This window comes from Equus asinus, chromosome 3 (genome assembly GCF_041296235.1).
Source record: "Equus asinus isolate D_3611 breed Donkey chromosome 3, EquAss-T2T_v2, whole genome shotgun sequence".
NCBI lineage: Eukaryota > Metazoa > Chordata > Mammalia > Perissodactyla > Equidae > Equus > Equus asinus.
The window spans coordinates 45,606,623-45,626,514 of NC_091792.1; the positions used below are offsets into that span (position 1 = coordinate 45,606,623).

General features: G+C 36.4%; 1 protein-coding gene across 14 annotated transcripts in view; it reads left to right on the plus strand.

Moving 5' to 3' along the window:
- RAPGEF2 (Rap guanine nucleotide exchange factor 2) overlaps positions 1-19,892 on the plus strand; it is a 245,809-nt gene that overhangs the window by 77,315 nt on the left and 148,602 nt on the right. For all 14 annotated transcript variants that reach the window (XM_044767026.2, XM_044767028.2, XM_044767032.2 and 11 more), the window contains exons 2-3: positions 2,532-2,602; positions 7,940-7,996. In XM_044767026.2, coding sequence (XP_044622961.2) covers positions 2,532-2,602; positions 7,940-7,996 — 128 coding nt within the window. The remainder of the gene's footprint in view (positions 1-2,531; positions 2,603-7,939; positions 7,997-19,892) is intronic.

The window sequence follows — 19,892 nt, forward strand, 5'->3', positions numbered from 1 at the left end:
AGAAGTGTTTTTCTTAATTAAAAGAGGGGATTAAATTTAACAAAAGTAGTGCAAGACTGGTACATTGAAAAGAACAAAACAACAATGTTTTGTTGAAAGAAATTAAAGAAGACCTAAGTAAATGGAAAAAATCCCACATCCTGGACTGGGAGACATACTCTTGTTAAGATGGCAAGACTACCTGAACTAATCTGCTGATTCAGTGCAATCCTTATTAAAACCTCAGCTGGCTTTTTTGCAGAGATTGACAAGCTGTTTCTAAAATTCACAGGGAAATGCAAGGCACCCCAAAGAGCCAAAACAATCTTGAAAAAGTAAAACAAGGTTGGGACACTCACACTTCCTGATTTCAAAACTTACTACAAAGCTGCATAAACAGGACAGTGTGGTAGTGGCATAAGGATAGACACAAAGATCACAACAATAGAATTGAGAATCTAGAAATAAACACTTACATTTATGGTCAATTGATTTTCAACAAGGGTGCCAGTACAATTCAATGGGGAAAGAGTAGTCTTTTCAACCAAGGGTGCTGGGACAACAGGATATCCACATGCATAAGAATGAAGTTGAGCCTTACCTCACTATATACAAAAAACCCCCCTCAAAATGGATCATAGATCTAAATGTAACAGCTAAAAATATAGAACTCTTAGAAGAAAATATATTAATAAATCTTTGTGACATTGGATTAGGTAATTATTTCTTAAATATGACTCTAAAGGAACACACGACAAAAGAAAAAATAAATTGGACTTCATCAAAATTAAAAACTTTGTACTTCAAAGGGCACCATCCAAGAAAATGTAAAGACAGCCCACAGAATGGGAGAAATTATTTGTAAATTATATATCTGATAAGGGTCTTCTATCTAGAATACATAAAGAATTTTCAAGATTCAATAATAAAAAGACAACCCAATTAAAAAATGAACAAAGAAATTAGATAGATATTTATCCAGAGAAGTTTTATAAATGGCCAATAAGCACATGAAAAATGCTCAACAGCCTTAGTCATTAGGGAAATGCAAATCAACACTACAATTAGATACCACTACATACCCAATTAGGGTGGTTAACATAAAAAAGGCAGACAATAACAAGTGTTGACAAGGATGTATGTAGAGAAATTGGAGTCCTCATATATTGCTGATGGGATTATAAATGATGCAGCTGTTTAGGAAAACAATTTGGCAGTTTAAAAAGTTAAGTGGAGTTACCAGGTGAACCAGCAATTCCCCTCGTACGTAGATGCCCATGAGAACTGAAAACAAGTGTTCAAACAAAAACTTACACGTGACAGTCTTGCACAGCATTATTCATAATAGCTGTGAAGTAGAAAAAACGCAAATGTGCATCATTTGATGAACAGATAAACACAACGTGGTACAGCACTGCAATGGAATGTTGTTTGGCAGTACAAAGGAAAGTATCGACACATGCAACAATATATGTGAACCTTGAAAATATTATGTTAAGTGAAAGAAGCCACTCATAAAATGTATATTCCATTGTGAGATTCTGTTTACACGAAATGTCCAGAATAGGCAAATCCATAGAAACAAAGTAGATTAGTGGTTGCCAGGATTTGCGAGATGAGGGGGAATGGGGAATGACTGCTAATGGGGGTGGAGTTGTTTTTTTAGGTGCTGAAAATGTTCTTAATTGAATTGATGATGATTGTACAAAAACAAACCACTGAATTATTCACTTTAAAATGATAAATTTTATAGTATGTGAATTATATCTTAATAGAACTGTTATTTTTCTAAAAAGAGGATTATTTTACAAATTTCTTAAAATACTTTTGTTTTAGATTTTGACTAAGATTTAGGGGACAAGTAAATATCCATTCTGATTCTTGATATCACAAACTGCGTAATCTTAGATAGTCATTGGAGTCCTAAAATACTGATTCCTTGCTGGCTTGTTGTGTACATGAATATAAACAGGATCTTGAATTTTTACCTGTTCTAAACTTGCATGACTAACTTTGAATCTTTTTTCAATATATTGCAATATGAAAAGGAAAAGCAAAGCAAGCCTCTTTTTTAAAGAGAAAATATTTAAACTTAAATATTTCTATATATAAGAAATGTGGTAAGAATTGAAAAAAATTGAGTTCGTGCTCATTTTTAAGTGTAATCGTGAAATAATATGAATTAATTTTATATTAGCTAAAAATAAAATGATTTAATCAGAGAATTGGCAAATATCTGTACTTTAAAACTTTACATTTGCTATTTTGCTGTGAAAGGCAGAAAATAGGTGATGAATAAAGAACCACTTATGAGAAATTTATTTTCACAAGTTTTAGTCAATTTATTTTAATAGCTTTTGTGTGTATCCCAAAGGCAGTTGTAATGGATAGCATTTGTGCAATTCAACTTTTCTCTTAATAATGTTTATTTTAATATCTATGAAAATTTGCAATAAAAAACTGTCTTTAATTTGGTATGTAAATGTAATAACTTATTTCAGAAATCTCTTTTCCTGACAAGTCTAATAATTTCTATCCTTTTTTTCAAACAGGATCTGGAAATAGTGTATTCCTATTTACATGGTATGGAAGCCTTATCAAACTTGAGGGAGCATCAACTTAGGTAAGTCATTTTCTGATTGATAATAGGTTGCTAGAATTTTTTGTAATTGTTTATTACAGTTAAGAAATAAGATTAAAGATAACTTACTTATGAAAATTCTACCTCATCTAGCCCCTATACTTGGCTTTATAAATTTCACAAAATTGAATTCAGTTTTATCTATATAATCATTTTTTGACATTTCTGCTATAGTGATATCCTCTCTCCCTCTCTATCCCTCACCCCGACCGACCCTCTCACCTAAAGTGATAAATAGCACTTGGTGAATATACCAAAAGGAGTGTCAGTTGCCATCCTGGCAAATGAAAATCGACTTCTTAGCACTCAGATACATAAGAAACCAGAATGTTTTAAACTAGTTAAAGAATGATTAGGTTCATTATTTTAGTATGTTTTAGGTCTTTGTAATATATTTATTGCATAACGTGGACTGCTCCTTTCTGGGAAATGCAGTTTATACATAATTATTTTAATGTAGGCCACTCATATAAAAATCTTATCACTTCTGTTGTACAGTGATACAGTAACCTTCTTCATGGTTATCTGGGCTTCATATTAGTAGATCAAAACATCTTATATAATCTAGTGATTTTTACCTTAACTGGAACAGAAAATAGAGGACCATGGGAAGATTGATTACGTATAAACACCAGCTAGAACGTAATGGGACAGTTTTGTTTCCTCTAGGTCTAGCTAGTTGTGAAACCAGCAGTGTTTAATTATGAAAGGAATACTTTTTCTGTATATTTCCCTTTACTCTTTAAACACTAATTCATTTGTGAGCATGTCAATTTCATATTTAGTTGTTAATTGAAAAAAGTGTCAAGAGGATTGAGTACTTCTAAAATTAAATTTTTAATGTAAATCATTTAAATGAAAGCAGATTGCAGATTAAGTGTTTAAAAATTCAGTCAAGTTTTATTAGAAAGGGCAAAACCATTGGGAATTTAGAAGATGGCTTAAATCATAGCAAGAATAATTTTTAAAAGTAACTTTCGTTTTATGTTTTGAATGACAACTGTACTAAGAAAAAATTGTACCACCAATTGTCTATTTAATTGAATGCAGTTAATCCTCCAATGCAAATGAAATTAATTAATATGGAAATAGAAATGTCATCTTCCCATTGACATCTAAAACCACACATATGGATAATATTTAGATATATTGATTATATAATGTGTCCATAGTATATGTGGTTATAAAATTATTTAGATAGTAGGAATTCTGTGCAATAGAAAAAGGAAAATTTTAATAGTTTTTATAGAAATTTTCAAAATTACAAAAGTAGAGATAATAACATAATGAAGTACCATACACCCATCAACCAGCTTTAGAACTCTCAATTTTCTGCCATTTCAAAGGTAAATTTTGGTTAAAGATAACTGATTAATTCAAGGATATAGTTTAGTCTATTTCCACCTTAGAAAGTCTATTTTGGAGACTATATACAGCTTTGTTTGTTGGCATGAATTTACAGGGAACGGGTCTTTAAGATGTTTATCTTCTTCTGTTAAAAAGTGTTTTGTTTCTCATATTTATGGAAACCATAAGCTGAAATTAACTGAAGTCCTTTTTTGGAACAACATCAGAATACCCAAATGAATAACAACAAAAAAAAAGACGTCCAGATAGACTCGATGATTTGGATAAAATGCTTTATAATACTACCATTTCTGGGAAAAAATACATCTTATTTAGATGAGTTATTTTCTTTGAATTTTATAAATAAACTTCTACCCCTCGGATTAATAGAGAACAGTTAAGGCTTCCACATAAGACAGTTTTCCATTTTTAGGGGAAAAAAAAGCAGCTCTTAATCAGGATTTTCAAAGTCTGTTTATTCAGTGTTAGGCAGTAGGACATTAGTCTTCTACTCTGAGGGAGGGAAGAGGCTTTATTTGAAAGCTTCAGTTTTGTGCATTATTGTCGCCCATCCATATGTAGGCAATAAATTGATTCTGAGCGGTTAATAAACATACATGTAATTGACTGTGTTGATATAAGATCATGTAGTCTATGCAACTTAAAGGTTTTTAGGTCTTCACTTAAAAACTACACATTTTTTCAACACAACTTAGTTTTTCTAATGTTGACTCCCTTAATCCCTCTAGATTAAAAGCAGCATATTTGCCAAAGGGGAAGAAGATGATGTAGTTAGGAGAGGAGGCCAAAAATCTCTAAAAGGCAGAGTAGCTGCCTGGGGCCATTCAGTGATGGAAACAAGAGCCTGCTGAACTATATATATATCCTTCAGCATTATGGAAGAGTGTAATTATTATATAGGCACTTTTAGACAATTAAGAAACAACAAATTATGGTTAGTAGATTCTTTAGGAATTCAGGAAAGATCAATATGCTTTTGATAAAATATTTCCTACCAATTTGGCACGTTTTTCATTTATTTAGAATATTGTCATATAGAAGATTTTATCATGATCTTTTGATGGCACTGGTTAAATTTATTTATTCATTCAGCAGTTATTGATTGTGTGCCTACAATGTGCTGTACATTGATGTAGGCCATGGAGATACAGCATTGAGCAGACCACGCCCCTGCCATCATGGAGCTTATGTTCCTAGTCAGGCAGACAAGAGTTAGGTAAATAGATCAGTGTTGTTTTATTCAGATGTTAGTGTGTTGGGCATGGTAAGAATGGGTGCTGGCTGCTTTGACTTTGTAGTCAAAAGGAGGTAACATTTGAGTCAGGGCAGCTAGTGCAAAGATCTCTGCAGTGTGGAGGTGTCCCAGGTGTTCTGTCATGGGAACAGGCTTGGTGCATGGGAAGACAGGGGCGGTGGTATAGAGAGGTAGAGTAAGTCAGTTATAGTAAGGTAAGTATAGTAAATAGTTTAGTGTGTGTATTCAAGGATAAGGTGTTTGGATTTTCTTCTAAAGATAATGGAGATTAAGAGCAGAGTATGAGATGATCTGACTTAACATTTGGAAAGATCTCTCTGGAAACTGTGTGGAGAATGGACAATAGGCATGCAAAAGTAGAAGCAGAAGTCTACATTTGTAGTCCTGATAAGAGATAATAGTGGGATACTGATGGCTCATACCAGGTTTTCACAGCGGAGATGATAAACTTGGTCAGTTTTCGATGATATATTTTGGAAACAGGTGCTAGCAGAACGATGGGATGTGAAGAAAAAAGGGGTGTCAAGGATGATGGCTCCAAGATTTTTGGCCTAAACACTTGGGAACCGATTGTGAGAAAGCAGCTTTTGGGGGAAGAAATTCAAGATCTGTTTTGGACATTTTGAATGTGAAATGCTTATTACACAGCTAGTGGCTATGTTGACTAGGCATGTAGATGAGTGGATATTATGGTGAGAGATTAGATCTGGGGCATTGCTGTGGAAGTCATCAGTTTATAGATTAAATTTAAAATCACAGACTGAATGAGATTATATGTGCAGAGGAGAAGAGGGCTGACGACCATCTAGAGTTGATAAATAACATTTAGAAGTCGGGTAGAGGAATGGATGGGGGAGAATCCAAAGGAGACAGAAAAATGACTAATAAGAGGAAAAAGTCTGGAGAGTGGGGACAGGAAGCCTAGAGAAGATAATGCTATAAGGAAAAGGGTGTCATCAAATGCCGCTAAGAAGTAGAATTAAGATGATGATGGAAAAGAGTTAGCTAGATAACACAGAGGATACAGATAGCTTTTAGAGCCTTTTCTTTGGAGTTTCAGGGACCAAATGACAGGGGAGTGGAAAGAGGCTGAGAAAATGGAGATGGAGTATATAGCCAACTCTAAAAGGAGAATTTCTATCATGGGGAAAGGAAAATGTGGATAATAGGTGGGGGAGGATGTGGGATCAAGACAGGTGTCCTCCTTCTCCACACAGTAGGTGGTACTAAGATGTGTTAAAGGAAGTGATTCAGGACAGAGGGAAAAGTAGATGGCCATGTAGGAGGTGGAGGTAAGCTTGCAGGAATGCAGGGTCTTATGTAGGAGAAGGAATGAAGTCCAGTGAAGAGGTTGGGGCAAAGACCCTTCTTTCGTTCTAACAGGAAACAAGGCAGAGCCTATCACTATCATCCTTTTCTATGAAGAATTGGTATGATTCAATCCACTAAAGAAAACTGTATGTTTACTGATGTGTATTCAAGATTTAACGCTGCCTCCTGGAGTTGAATGGCTTTCAGTTGGAATGTTTCGAGTTAGGGATTGAGAGGATGAGGAGGACCTCTCAAGTAGGATAAGGAAAAAGAGTACCCAAGTGAAAAATCAAGAGTATGTAGTGTTTATTGGATTTAGCAAACTGAGGAAAGATGGATGTGGGTTGATTCCAGTGTTTCACAGATTGGAGACCACTAGCCCCATTCACCAAAATGGAGGTGCTGTTGACATAATTACTTTTATAACTAGCTTTTTCAATTTACTAGTTCCTTCGAGAAGAAGGAATAGTTATTCTCTTTTTTGCATTTCTGTATTTTTGGGAAATTTTACTTGGGCTTAATATAATAGGATGCTTCTTAAAGATGCTGATTTAGAGGTAATTTTGAATATTTAAACATTTATTCATGTTTTCCATAATTTCCATAATTTTTTCCTTGGGGATGAATCAGCTAAAATAAATCTTTAAGTTGTAAAGCCTCTATTTAGTCATTAGTCATAAAAATACTGAGTTAATAAAAGCCTGCTTTTGTCTGAAATTCCATACTTTTTTTTTTGGTTGGGGGAGATTAGCCCTGAGCTAACTGTTGCCAATCCTCCTCTTTTTGTTGAGGAAGCCTGGCCCTGAGCTAACATCCATGTCCATCTTCCTCTACTTTATACGTGGGATGCCTACCACAGCATGGCTTGCCAAGCGGTGCCATGTCTGCACCTGGGATCCGAACCAGCGAACCCCAGGCTACCAAAGCGGAACATGTACACTTAACGGCTGGGCCACCGGGCCGGCCCCTTAAATTCCATACTTTTAAGTAATGTTGATGTTGAGCAGTGAAAGACGTTATCACTTTTTAAATTAATAGGTATTTCTAACTTTTAGGTTTCTTCTCCTTTTCTGTTTACCTTGGAGAACATTAATTTGTCCACATGTCATTTACCAAGTATAAAAGATACAATTTTGTTCCCTATAAAATAAAAATGATGAAGTTGACACCTAACAAAAGTTTTCTTTTCTAGCATTTCTTTACCAGATTTTATTTTATTTTGTTAATCTAGGGACCAAAAATATTCATCTTGAGGCTAATAAATGATTGTGACAAGCTATATAAAGTAATCTTAACTTTCTAGACTATATGGCTCATTTATGTTTCTAAGCTATTAGTGTGTTTGTTCATGACAAATGTTGAATTTGTCTTTGTTTCTTTTGCAGGCTAATGTGTGAAACTGTGAGATATGAAAGACATGAAGCAAACGAAGTTTTGTACTAGTAGGTGTTTCCTTTCTCTTCGTACAATGTGTGTAAATGCAGTGGCTAAATACTTTCTTTAGTATCGAAGAAGTATTGGTAACAGCTTGCTAAGTCAGCATTAACTTATTTTTGCGTTAACTTATTTTTCATAGTTTAGAAATGTGAAACATTTCAACTATTTCCTGTTATAAAGTAAAAGTTTACAGTCCTTTGCTGATAAGTTCACATCTGTATCTATATATTTCTCACATGTGGCTCAGAAATATTATTTCACATTATGGAGTATTTTGATTTTTTTTGTCATTATGAAATAAGAAATAGTGCATAATCTTTCCACTGGAGAGAAATATACCCACAGCCACACCAGAAGAGATACAAAGATAGCATATATGTCATATTTTAGCTTATAATTCTTTCAGAAACAGGAAAATAAGCTGTCCACATCTCTTTGGGCATAGTTCCGTCTTTAAATAATATTGATATAGTTTTCTAAGTATGTAACATTCCTTGAAAAAATGACAATTTTTTCAAAATGTGATAAACATACAGTAGATAAATATTGGTATATTAAGGATATATAAACTATGATTTACTAGACATATTATTTTGTTAATAATGTTTGTCATGACTGACGTTCTGTTGACTTTCTTTGCTGGTTTTCAAAGCACTTATTAAATAATTACAACTTGCCATGAATATTATAGGGAATATTTATTGAAATAAATAAAATACGGCTTCTGCCCTTAAGGAAGCTGTAATCTCTTGAGGGAGGTGGATGGATAATAAAGGAAAACAACAACAACAAAAACTAACCAACCAAAAGAACTGAGACTATAGATACATGCTAAGGGCTGAAGAACTGCCGGGGAAGGCTGGAGGGGAATGGGGAGAGTCTCGGAGAAGTGGCCCTTTGATCCAGGTCTCAGAAGTATGTCCAGTGATCTAGAGAGACTTTCTTGGGAGAAGGAACAGTATGTACAGGGACACAGAGAGGCATAGGGGCCTGGCCTGATGTTTTGAACATCGTGGCAAGTTTAGTGCGACTGGCTTGCAGTGTGGATCAGGGTAATGAATAGAGAAGAGGCATGCTGCAGTCACACTTGTTTGTGAATGTGTTGTTAAAAAAAGTCGGTCTTGATTCTTTAGGCAACTGGAAATGAGTTTTTTTTGTAAATAACATTTTATTATGGAAAATTACAAACGCTCACAGTATTAGAGACAATAGTATAACAAACCCCCACGTATTCATTATCCAACATTGTCAACTGATGGCCAATTATGTTTCATCTCCTACTCCCCTCTCCTACCTCTCAGTGGATTACTTTGGAGTAAATCCAGACATATCAGTTCATCCATAATTATTTTGATATGGATCTTTATCTTTAAGAGTAAAGACTAAAAAAACTTAACCATGTTATCATTAAAGTTAAAAAATAATTTTTTAATATCACTAAAATATTCAGATTTCTTTGTCCCAAACTTTTTTTTTTTTTTTTACAGTTTCTTTGAATTAAGATCTGAATAAGGTCCATCCATTTTGACTGGTTGATATCTTTTTTTTTTTAAAGATTGGCACTTGAACTAACATCTGTTGCCAATCTTTTTTTTCCTTATTCTTCTTTCCCAAAGCCGCCCAGTACATAGTTGTACATTTTCGTTGTACTTCCTTCTGGTTGTGCTGTGTGGGACATGGCCTCAGCATGGCCTGATGAGTGGTGCCATGTTTGCGCCCAGGATCCAAACGGGCAAAACCCTGGGCTGCCAAAGTGGAGCATGTGAACTTAACCACTTGGCTCTGGGGCCAGCCCTGATATCCTTCTTAAGTCTCTTTTAATCTGTAGCTTGATGGCCACTTTTCAAGCAGCAAAATGACGTGACCAACCCCACTCATCCCCTCAAAATAATCTGTGCCTGTATGAAAATATGAAGGGTAGATTAGATTGAATGGATAGGCAAGTGGATAGCTAGGAGACAATTGCAGTAATCTGAGGTGCTAATACTTGAATAGAGGTGAAGACAGAAGGATTCGGGGAGTCAAGGATGGATTTTACAAGAAGATACAGGTGGATATGATCTAGGATGATTCCTAGGTTGTAGCTGTGAAACTATGACACCTAGGAGCGGTTTGGCAGGCAACTGTAAATATCCATCTAACCTTAAAAGAACATGTATGAAATACAGAATAACAGTAAATAACCAAGTCATAATTGATAATAAGAAAACTAACACCAGGGGCAAATGCCCTTAACATATTTATTCTTGAAGACATTAAGATGTAAATAACTTAGAATATTTGTTTCTTTTAGGAGCAATTAAAAGCTATCAGTGGAATGGCTGTACAAATATCAGAGTTGGAAATCTCTGATGAATATTACTGACATTTGTTGAAGCAGTCTAGTGTCAGTAAGCGTCAACTTTCTATTATTTTGTCCTTCACCCTCAAAACAGGTTTTGGTAGTGTTGATGATGAAGTAATAGCAAACATTTGACAAGTGTTTCCTATGTCCCACATACTCTAATAAGTGCTTAAGATGCATTAATTACTCCTAATAGCTGTCTTGCAAGGTAGATACTATTATCACCCCAATTTTACACATGAGGGAACGGAGGCTTTGAGAGGAAAAAGAACTTGCCCAAGGTCTCACTGCTCAAAGTGGGATGTGGATTTGAGCCCAGACATTGTGATTCTGCAGCCTTAGCTCTTACCCTCCTCCCCAGCCTCGTTCATGCCACCATAACAAATGATAACGTGGGGCTGGCCCCAAAGCCAAGTTCACGTGCTCCGCTTCAGGGGCCCTGATCCTGGTTCAGATCCTGGGCGTGGACGTTGCACCGCTCGTCAGGCCATTCTGAGGCAGTGTCCCACATAGCACAACCAGAGGTGCTCACAACTAGTATATACAACTATGTACCCTGGGGCTTTGGGAAGGAGAAGAAGAGAGAGAGGCAAAAAAAAAAAAGAAGATTGGCAACAGATGTTAGCTCAGGTGCCAATCTTAAAAAAAAAAAAAAGAAAAGAAAAGATAATGCTTGTGCACAGGTTGGGATCTGCTGCTGGCCTCCACCAGGGTGGCAACTGAAACCCATCAACAGTTCTGCCTACATTATCCTGACTCCCTAACTATTATTTATTGTTCATTTAAATTGAGGTAGAATACAATGTCTTTAAATTTACTTTTTTTTTTTAAGTCAGTTTAGGCAGTGAATGTGAGCTATGCTGATAATGCAAAGCCATATCTTACGTAACCCTAAATTGAATGCATTTAGGCTAGAGTTTGTAGCTATAGTTGATTGTAGCAATTGCTCATTTTTGACCAGTTAGAATTAGGTGACAGTGCTAGTAAGCAATGAAAAATCTGTGGATATTCAGTAGATCATGATTTCATAAGACCCAAAATTCAGATACTAATTGTAGTTTCACTTAATCAGATTCTTAGTATTTGGTCAATCTTGCGGTGAAGGGTAATTAAAGCATTGTCTTCTGTGATCCTTGAACAGACATGCTTCTGCTCTTACCAATTTGTGTAAGCGCAATTTTGAAAATTAAAGAACACTTGTATTTGTGGTGTATATAAATCTGCGATAACTTAATAACACCACCCCTCTTTTTGGGTCCTGTTGTTATTACCTCATGAGGGAGATGACTTGTTTATTCTTGTTCTCCCTTGAGCTTAAAGAACATAGTATAGTCAGAATATCAAAGACTTTCACACTTTGGTTTTATGACTAAGAAATGAGTATTTTCCTTATTACGTTTGTGTGTTGGTGACTTCTGAGTCTATGGTTCTAATAATTTCACCAGGTAAATATAATACTCTTTTGATCCACATCTGTACCTCATTTTTCTCATCTATAAAATGAAAAGAATAATAATAGTACTTACTCTGTAGCGTTGGTATGAGGATAAGATGTACTATTATGTATAAAGTACTTAGTGCGGTGCATACATAATAAGTGCACAGAAATGTTAGCTGCTGCCGTCATGGTCATTGTCATTGTTGTTTTGGTAATTTGCATTGTGGTCTCCCCGTTTCTTCAGCTGCTTTAAACTTTTGTTAGGAAGGAATTAGATAGCGGTGCTCTAACTCCCACGGTGGTGTTGTCTCAACGTAAACCAACAGAATAATAAAATGCCATTTTAAATTGTATTGAGATTAGGGAGAAAGTTGTGGTCCTGATAAAATCGAATTTTAAAAAAATTTAGAATTGCTCATTTAGAATCTAAGTTGTATTTGCATTAGAAAGTTAGATAAAATGAGTTGAACTTTACACAGTGCACAAGAATGTCAGGTAATTTCTGCCTTCCTTTCATTTGTTATCTGCTATAGGCTAGGTAGTTTGCTGGCTTGGGAATACTAAGGTGGATGATATAAATTTCTAACCCGAGGGACTTAATTTAGAGATAACTTTAAGAATTTAATCTGAAATGACATAAACAAGTATGTCTATGCAGTTTAGTATTTTTTTAATAGCCAGCCATATATAGTTGTATTTAAAGTGCTAAAAACCTTTGGATCAGAAATTCAACCATTAAAAGAATTTTTTAAGTGTGCATACACACACATACCCACACTGTAAATGCATGTAACTCTGTCCCCTCGATGCCCGTTTTCCACGTATATGTTTGACTGAATGCTTTGGTTTCCAAGAGAGTTTTCATAGCAGTTTGTTAAGGGGTTTATCTCTCCTTGTTGCAGGAAAGGAAATTGTTCCTCCGTAAACAGAGCTGCATTGAGGCTTATTGAGTCTTTTAAAGCATTTTCATTTAAATCTGTAAATGTGCAATTTATACCTTCAAGCCTCAGCTGTGCGCTCATTGCTTTTAGTAGTCTCTTCACTTGTTGATTTGGTTTCCTGTTTTCACTGCAGCTGTCCCAACCGTCACTTCTCTGCAAGGCGACCAGCCCACTGCTGTCCCTTTATGCTCTCCCCTTCCTCCTCTAACCAGCTTTGCCTCAAGCTTGACTTTTCTTCTCAGATTCCACAGTTTGTCTGTAGCTGCCTTTGCGTCTGGTCTCACTCTCCCCTCCAGGAGGAAGAGGTGTCCTTTGTCCTGCACAATGTGGTTATTCCTGTTCTCACCTGTGTTGTGGACTGCTCCTCCTGCCTCCTGTCCTGCAGACTGTCTTCCATCCTTAAGAACGTTCTCCTTTCACACTTTGGCCCATATCCAGTTATTGTACTACCTTTTCCTTCCGATGTGGCCGAGCTCTTATTTTATTTTATGCTACAGTCTTGTTTTTAAATTATTACAAAAGAACTCATCTAATACCTGGGTTGCAATTTAATTTAGTTCTTTTTTTTTTTTTACCCTGAAAAACAAAATACTTCAAATCTGCTTTCCTTTGTTCCCCAGCAAGATGTAACCACAGATGTATCCTCCTTGTCCATGTTTCCATAATTTTACTATACTTGTATGTGTGTGTAAAGAAAACAGTGAAACCGAGGGTTTTCACTTACTTGAAAGAATGATATCTTTAAGGAGTTAGCCTTTGCATAGAACTGTAGTACCAGAATGTTCAACCACCAAGCCTGGCATGTTATGATGTACTCATCTGCTGTGTGTAAGTATGAAAATTCCAATACCCCCCCCCATACTTAAGAAGATTGTGCATATGGTGATACTTTAAAGCTGTTTTGCAATGTTGTTATTTTTATATTTACTATTAGTCTTTAAATGAAAATGTCTTATTTTTGTGGTGAATAGAAGTTAAATAAAAACATTAAAAAATTTATTTAGTCTGTAAACTCCATCAGGGCAGGGACTCCATGTTTCAAGTTTATATTTGCCATGCCTAGCACAGAAATTTGCATTTAGTCTCTTCTCTGTTGTTATTTTTTGAATTTATTTCAAAGGAAGAGGCTCCTTTGATAGATTGGCAGATAATGGTCTAATTTCATAATAAAACAGCTGACTGCACATTAGGTGTTAGATTCTTGGTATCAATTTTCTATAAAACTACTTAGTGAATAAAAACCTCTGAACTCCTCTTAGATATAGCTGTTTAAAGTAATGTGTAAGTCAATAAGGCTTACTGCATCTGCTTTCTGCTAAGTGCAGGTTTGGGGTGCTGTCCACTGACAGTGTGGTTGCAGTCACTCGAGACCCCTGCTTAGTGAGGATGGGCACATGTGGCTTTGAATTGGACTCTGGACGTCTACAAGTTACTGTAACATTTCTGAGCACCAATTTTCTCTAGAAGAGGAACAGGTTTGTTGTGAAAATGAAATTGTAGTACGTAACTCTAAAAGACACAGATTTGTAAATTGATTTCATGACCCGTTGGTGGTTTTCAAAAGAGTCAATTTTTTGGATTTGGCCACTCTTTTTAAATTTGATGAATTGTTCCTTGAGCCCTTGGATAAATCCCTCCGCCCTCAGTATAGCTGAATCATTGGCTGATGTAGTGTAACAAATACATAATCTGCAGTGACATTTTTTCTTTCATTCAAAAAAAAATTTATTGAATAACTTCATAGCTCCCAAGGCATCCCTGTTTCATTTCATTTTTAAAATGAATTTTATAAATTTAAGAATGACTGCATGAATGAGGCTGCAGAATTTTTTACTTTACTGGTTCTTTAGCAGTTTATGTTGTTCACTCTGCTAGTTAAGTGAACTATCATGATTTAAAAAAATGAATGTCCACTATATCCTCTATATTTTCAAATAGTAATATTTGTCCAAAATAAAAATATTTTCAAAATAAATATTTCAATATATTTCAAAATAAAATATTTTTAAAATAAAGCCGAAATATCCTTAATGTTTTCATCAGTTTTCAGAGTTCTTATTGATGTTACTGACTTATCCTATTTGTTGGTTCCAGGCCCTTGTAATGGAGTTGCTGTTGATTGGAGAATAAGGATTTTCTGAAAAACATAATGTTAAAACGGTGCTTTTTTTCTTCAGGATTTTTAACTATAGAAGTGAAGTAACTTCCTTATAATTTAGAGCTTTTAGGAAATAGAAAAACGTTATCCCCTACTTTTTAAATGTGTTGTTTTCATAAGTGTGAGAATTTATATATAATTTATATATTTATATGTAATTGAATATTATGAAGTATATTTTTATAATAAAATATTGCTGTTCTGTAAGTCAAAAGTATAAATACCAAAACCTTTAACTCTTGGTAGAGCTCTTTCTAAAATATGTTCTGTACTTTATGTCTTAGTAAAAATGGTGCGCACAGTGTACTTTTCTTTTGACTAGGTATTGTTAGGGTTGCTTACGAGGCTGTGTTGCATTAATTTATCTAGTGAGCTTACTTTGTGCCATTGGCCATACAAAACGAAATAATACATATTTTGTCTTTGAGCTTATAGCTTAGAGCCCCAGCAGAGGAGCAAACAAGTTCAAATAATTATTAAACTTTATGATAAAACCAGTAACAGAAGTAATGTATTTGTGAAAAAGATTAAAATCATTGTGTATCTGAAAAGCCATCTGCATATTGGAAGGTGGCCATTGTTAGAACTTTTTTAAAGCCGTGGAACAATTTGTTCATAGGACATCCTACTCAGCTCAGTGGGAGTGGCTGTTATGGTTGAAACAGGGCTGGGTAGCGTGCAGTCCCAAGGGGCTCACCAGTATGTGTTGAAAACCTCTGGGGGCCGGCCCAGTGGCGTTGTGGTTACATTTGCGTGCTCCACTTTGGTGGCCCTGGGTTTGCGGGTTTGGATCCTGGTCGCAAACCTATATACCACTCATTAAGCCATGCCATGGGTGGCGTCCCACATACAAAATAGAGGAAGATTGGCACAGATGTTAGCTCAGGGACAATCTTCCTCACCAAAAAAAAAAGAAAAAGAAAAAAAGAAAACCTCTGATCTGAACTGCTGGACTCCAGTGAAAGGATAAAGCATAACTTGTTGTAAATAAGGTTATTTTCACTTTGGTTTTTGGCATAATCATATATTTGAGAGTACAAGTCTAAGCTGGTCAGAAGAGTGGAAGAACAGTAGAGGGGAGCAAAAACGAGGCCCTGAACTTCAGCAAAGGGCTTGGATTAAGAGAGTCTTCTGAGAGGAACCAACAGAGTGTGCTAGTAGGTTGTGGAGAGGGAGAAACGGGAAGACTTCTCTTTTCTGGTTTTAGCCTTTGGTTGGATGATGTTGCTGAGACAGTGGATACAGGAAAAGCTACAGGTGTTTTCTAGTTTTAATCGCTGGTGGCTGGCCCTCTGGGATTCCTTGCTAGTTGTCTCTGCTTTTATTTTATTTACCTTTCTGGTTTTTTAGCTCAAGATGTGAAGCCATTAGCCCTAGGTTGTAAGAGTCCTGTTTCCATTTCTCCTCGATGCCAACAGCTTTGTTGTTTGAATATGGGATAATGTCCTGGGTAGTCTAATGCAATCTTTCTTTCTAAACTACCCTCAAAATTGTTGTTGGTGGTGCATGTGGTCTCAGTTGTACCTCACCCCTCTCTGATTGCTGTGTCACCACCTCTTCCTTGAATGGGTTTCCTAACCACTGTTTCTGGACATTTCACCAGTGCTCCTATCACCCATTCTTATTTGCCATGCAATTGCCATCCATTTGCTTCTCTGTGTTCAATAGCCTTGTTAATGCTGCCCGTATAAAGCATTGTAGAGGTGCTTCTTTACTCCTCTGGGTCACTTCTGGCTTGTGCTAATGCCGTATTTCACTTGAGCTGCTCAGGTGGGAGGAATCCCTTCTTGTAGCCCTGATGCCCTCCTCGTGCCATATTTTATCAGGATCATCTTGGAAAGCACTAACTTCTTCTCCCAAATTGTTTGGATTTTGCATGGGTACCATTCTTTCAGTTCTGTTTGTCCTCCCCTCTCCCCCTAACACACATACACATGAAGACTTAGACGTCTGTGTTTACGGCTTGTGGCTGGCAGGAGGCCTGGTTTGAGCTGAATGTTATGCTAGCTCAGTACTCTGCCCACAGGCGTCTCCCCGACCCCTGCCACTCCTGGTTTGTTAACAAGTCTTTCCTCAGTCCTCCTTGCTTTCATTACCATAAACAATCTTTTTGGCTGATTGCGATCCACATCGAATTAGCAGCTGAGTAAAGTAGCTTTTTCACGTTACTTTTTTGCCCCCTAATAATCGTGTTTGCTGATTTAATCAGTTTTCTTTTGATTTATTAGGTTATTATTCTTTCAGCACGCTTTGTCAAGTGCAACTTGATCATTGTATTAGCTTCCTGCTTTATTAATAGGGACTGTGGAGCTGTGCACACAGCTCTTTCATGTGGGGACATCGCCACCTTGTGGATTTCTAGGATATTCCTATGGAAGTTCTTTAAGTCTCGCTTCATTTTTCCAGTTACTGGTAAATTGAAACTTATATCTTTGACTTTCAGACACTTTATTACCTTAATCTGAGTTAGTGTCTATTCAGTTATTAATTCATTCATTAAGAAAATATCTGAGTGCCAATCAAGCATTATGTAGTGTATATATTGGGGGTACTGATGAGTTAGAGGAGTTTAAAAGCTAATGGGGAAGACTCCTAAAATAAATAATTATGACCCTCCCACAGCTGCTTAATGGGAGCATGTACAAAGTGTTCTGGGAACCCAGGAGGAAAATGACTCACTTTGTTTGGAAGACACTAAAACACTTCTCAGAGGAACTGGTAGCTAACCTAGATTTCAAAGGATGAGTAGTAAATGTACTGGGTAAAAGGTACTATTCAGAACCTAGAATAGCAGGTTTGTTTGAAGGCCCTGAGGCATAGGTAGGAAAAAACTGTAGTATGGCTGAATAGGGTGAAGTTTGCAGTATAGGATATGTTGGGGTTAGGAAAGAAAGGAAAGTTGTAGGTTGACCCTTCCAGAGATGGTTATAATAGAAGGAAAGAGATGAAGAAAACTAGTGTTTTTAAATGTGGCTGTTATGCAAGGTACTGCATATATACTGTTTTATTAAATCAAAGTATTGTTGTGAAGAAGGTATTGATATCCTCATTTTACTGTTGAGGAACTAGAATCTCAGAATTTGATTCCACCAGGATCACATGGCTAGTATGAAAGAAAGTATGTTCCAAGACCTTTGCTCTTTGCATGGCAACATAGTGCTTCCTTCATGTGCTACGCCAAGGGGTTTGGGCTTTCTGCTGTTAAGGAACCATGGGTTATAAGCAGAGCATGTCAAGATCTGATTTGCCTGAGCAAATGATAACTGAAATATTGCCCAGTTTCTACTAGGTGCAGCACACAGTTCCTGCCTAAAAGGAGGTTCAGTGTAGTTGGAGGAAGATAGCTAGATACTTTAGGAATAAGAAATCAAAAGAGAAAAACATAAGATAGAGTAAAATTAGATGAGATAAGTATTTTGGAGTTTGGAAAACAGTGAGTGAGAAGATTTATTAAAGAAGTAGGGTTTGAGCCATTCCTTTAAGGTCCCATGTGATTTAGAAGGTGGAGAGAGAGAGACATCTTGGACAGATGGGCAGAGTTGGGAAGGAACAGACAGGAGAGCAGCCTGTCAGCAGTGGTGGGTTTGTGTTGAGGAGCAGAAGGAAATAAGATGGGAAAAGAGTGGGACCAGATTTTATTTTTGCCTCTTTCCCTTTATTCGAAGTCTAAACTTGCCATTCTGGCTTGGACTTGGAATAATGTGCAACAGGGACCATAATTTTGATGGCTTCAGAGGTCTCCTATCTGATTATACTGGAAGGTGAATTGATCGCTTTGTGATGGTCTATTTATATTTTCTTTGTTTGCTTTGTTTTGTGTGGCTTTATTCGTTTCCTCCCTGTTGATGAAAACCAAAAATGGGAGCCTTTCAGAGTACCTTGTCTTACACCTGGCTTTTGTGGCTTTCATTGTGTCGATTGTAGAATGGGATGTATTAGAATCAAATCAATTGTCCCATTGCAGTTCTTAGCTCAGTATAAAAATTGTAGATCTTTTCTAAATGTCCGTTTTGGCTGATCAGAGAGACTTGCAAAGTACCACTTTGCTATATGTCCCTCTTTAATCTTTGGGTTTCTCTTTTGCACCCATTACTTGTGGTATAAGACTAAGGATGTTTGGAAATGCTCTGTCAGATTTATTCCAAGATTCAGCTTTTGCCATTAGCTCATAATTTTAACCCTTACTCATAAAATTAAAATAAAACTGGTGAATACACCACATGCAACTTAATTGCGTGGATGTTGATAGAATTGTAGGGTTTTTCTCTTGCCATTTCTTCCTGTTGGGGTTTGACATTGAGGCAGATTTTCTCAAAATTTTTCAAAGTTGACAAACCCCATGCATAAGAATTACCTGGGATATTTGTCTAAAAGGCCCTGTGATGGACCTCCCACCTAATGATCAGACTGGGGGATTGGGTGAAATAGATAGAGCCTGGAAACATGCATTTTTAATGAGTATCCCAGGTGATTCATATGCATATTCAAGCTTGGGAACCACTGGACAGAATAAAATCTCAGTATTATTAGTCCTAGGTAATAGTAGTAGTGGTAGTAATAATAATAATAATAGTCAAACTCCTGTTAGCCAGCTTCATTGCCAGTGTTGTCTGCAAGCAAGATCTTGGATTCAGTTTGCTAACCCCTTAAATGTAGAAGAGTTTGATGCTGCTACTGCCAAGTACTGTTCTTAGAATTTCTTCATCTTTTCTTCTGAGGTGACAGTCATCACTCGGTTCATGTAAAAGTGCTGTGAAGCCTCATGGGTAATGTCTGCACTGTGAGAAGGGAGTGTTTGCAGAACTTGAAGGGAAGCAGGTTGTACCCCACGCTGAAACACTGCCTTCGTGAGGCATAGCCATAAGTGAAAAAAGTAAGCACGGGTAGTCCAGTGATTTCTAATAAAGTCTGGAGAATTTTCTGGATGATTAAGACTAAGTAACAGATTTTGTGGTGGCATCTCACAGCAAGGAATTTTCAGAACAGAAACCAAACATGAGGTCCAGGGCCAGGGGGCGGG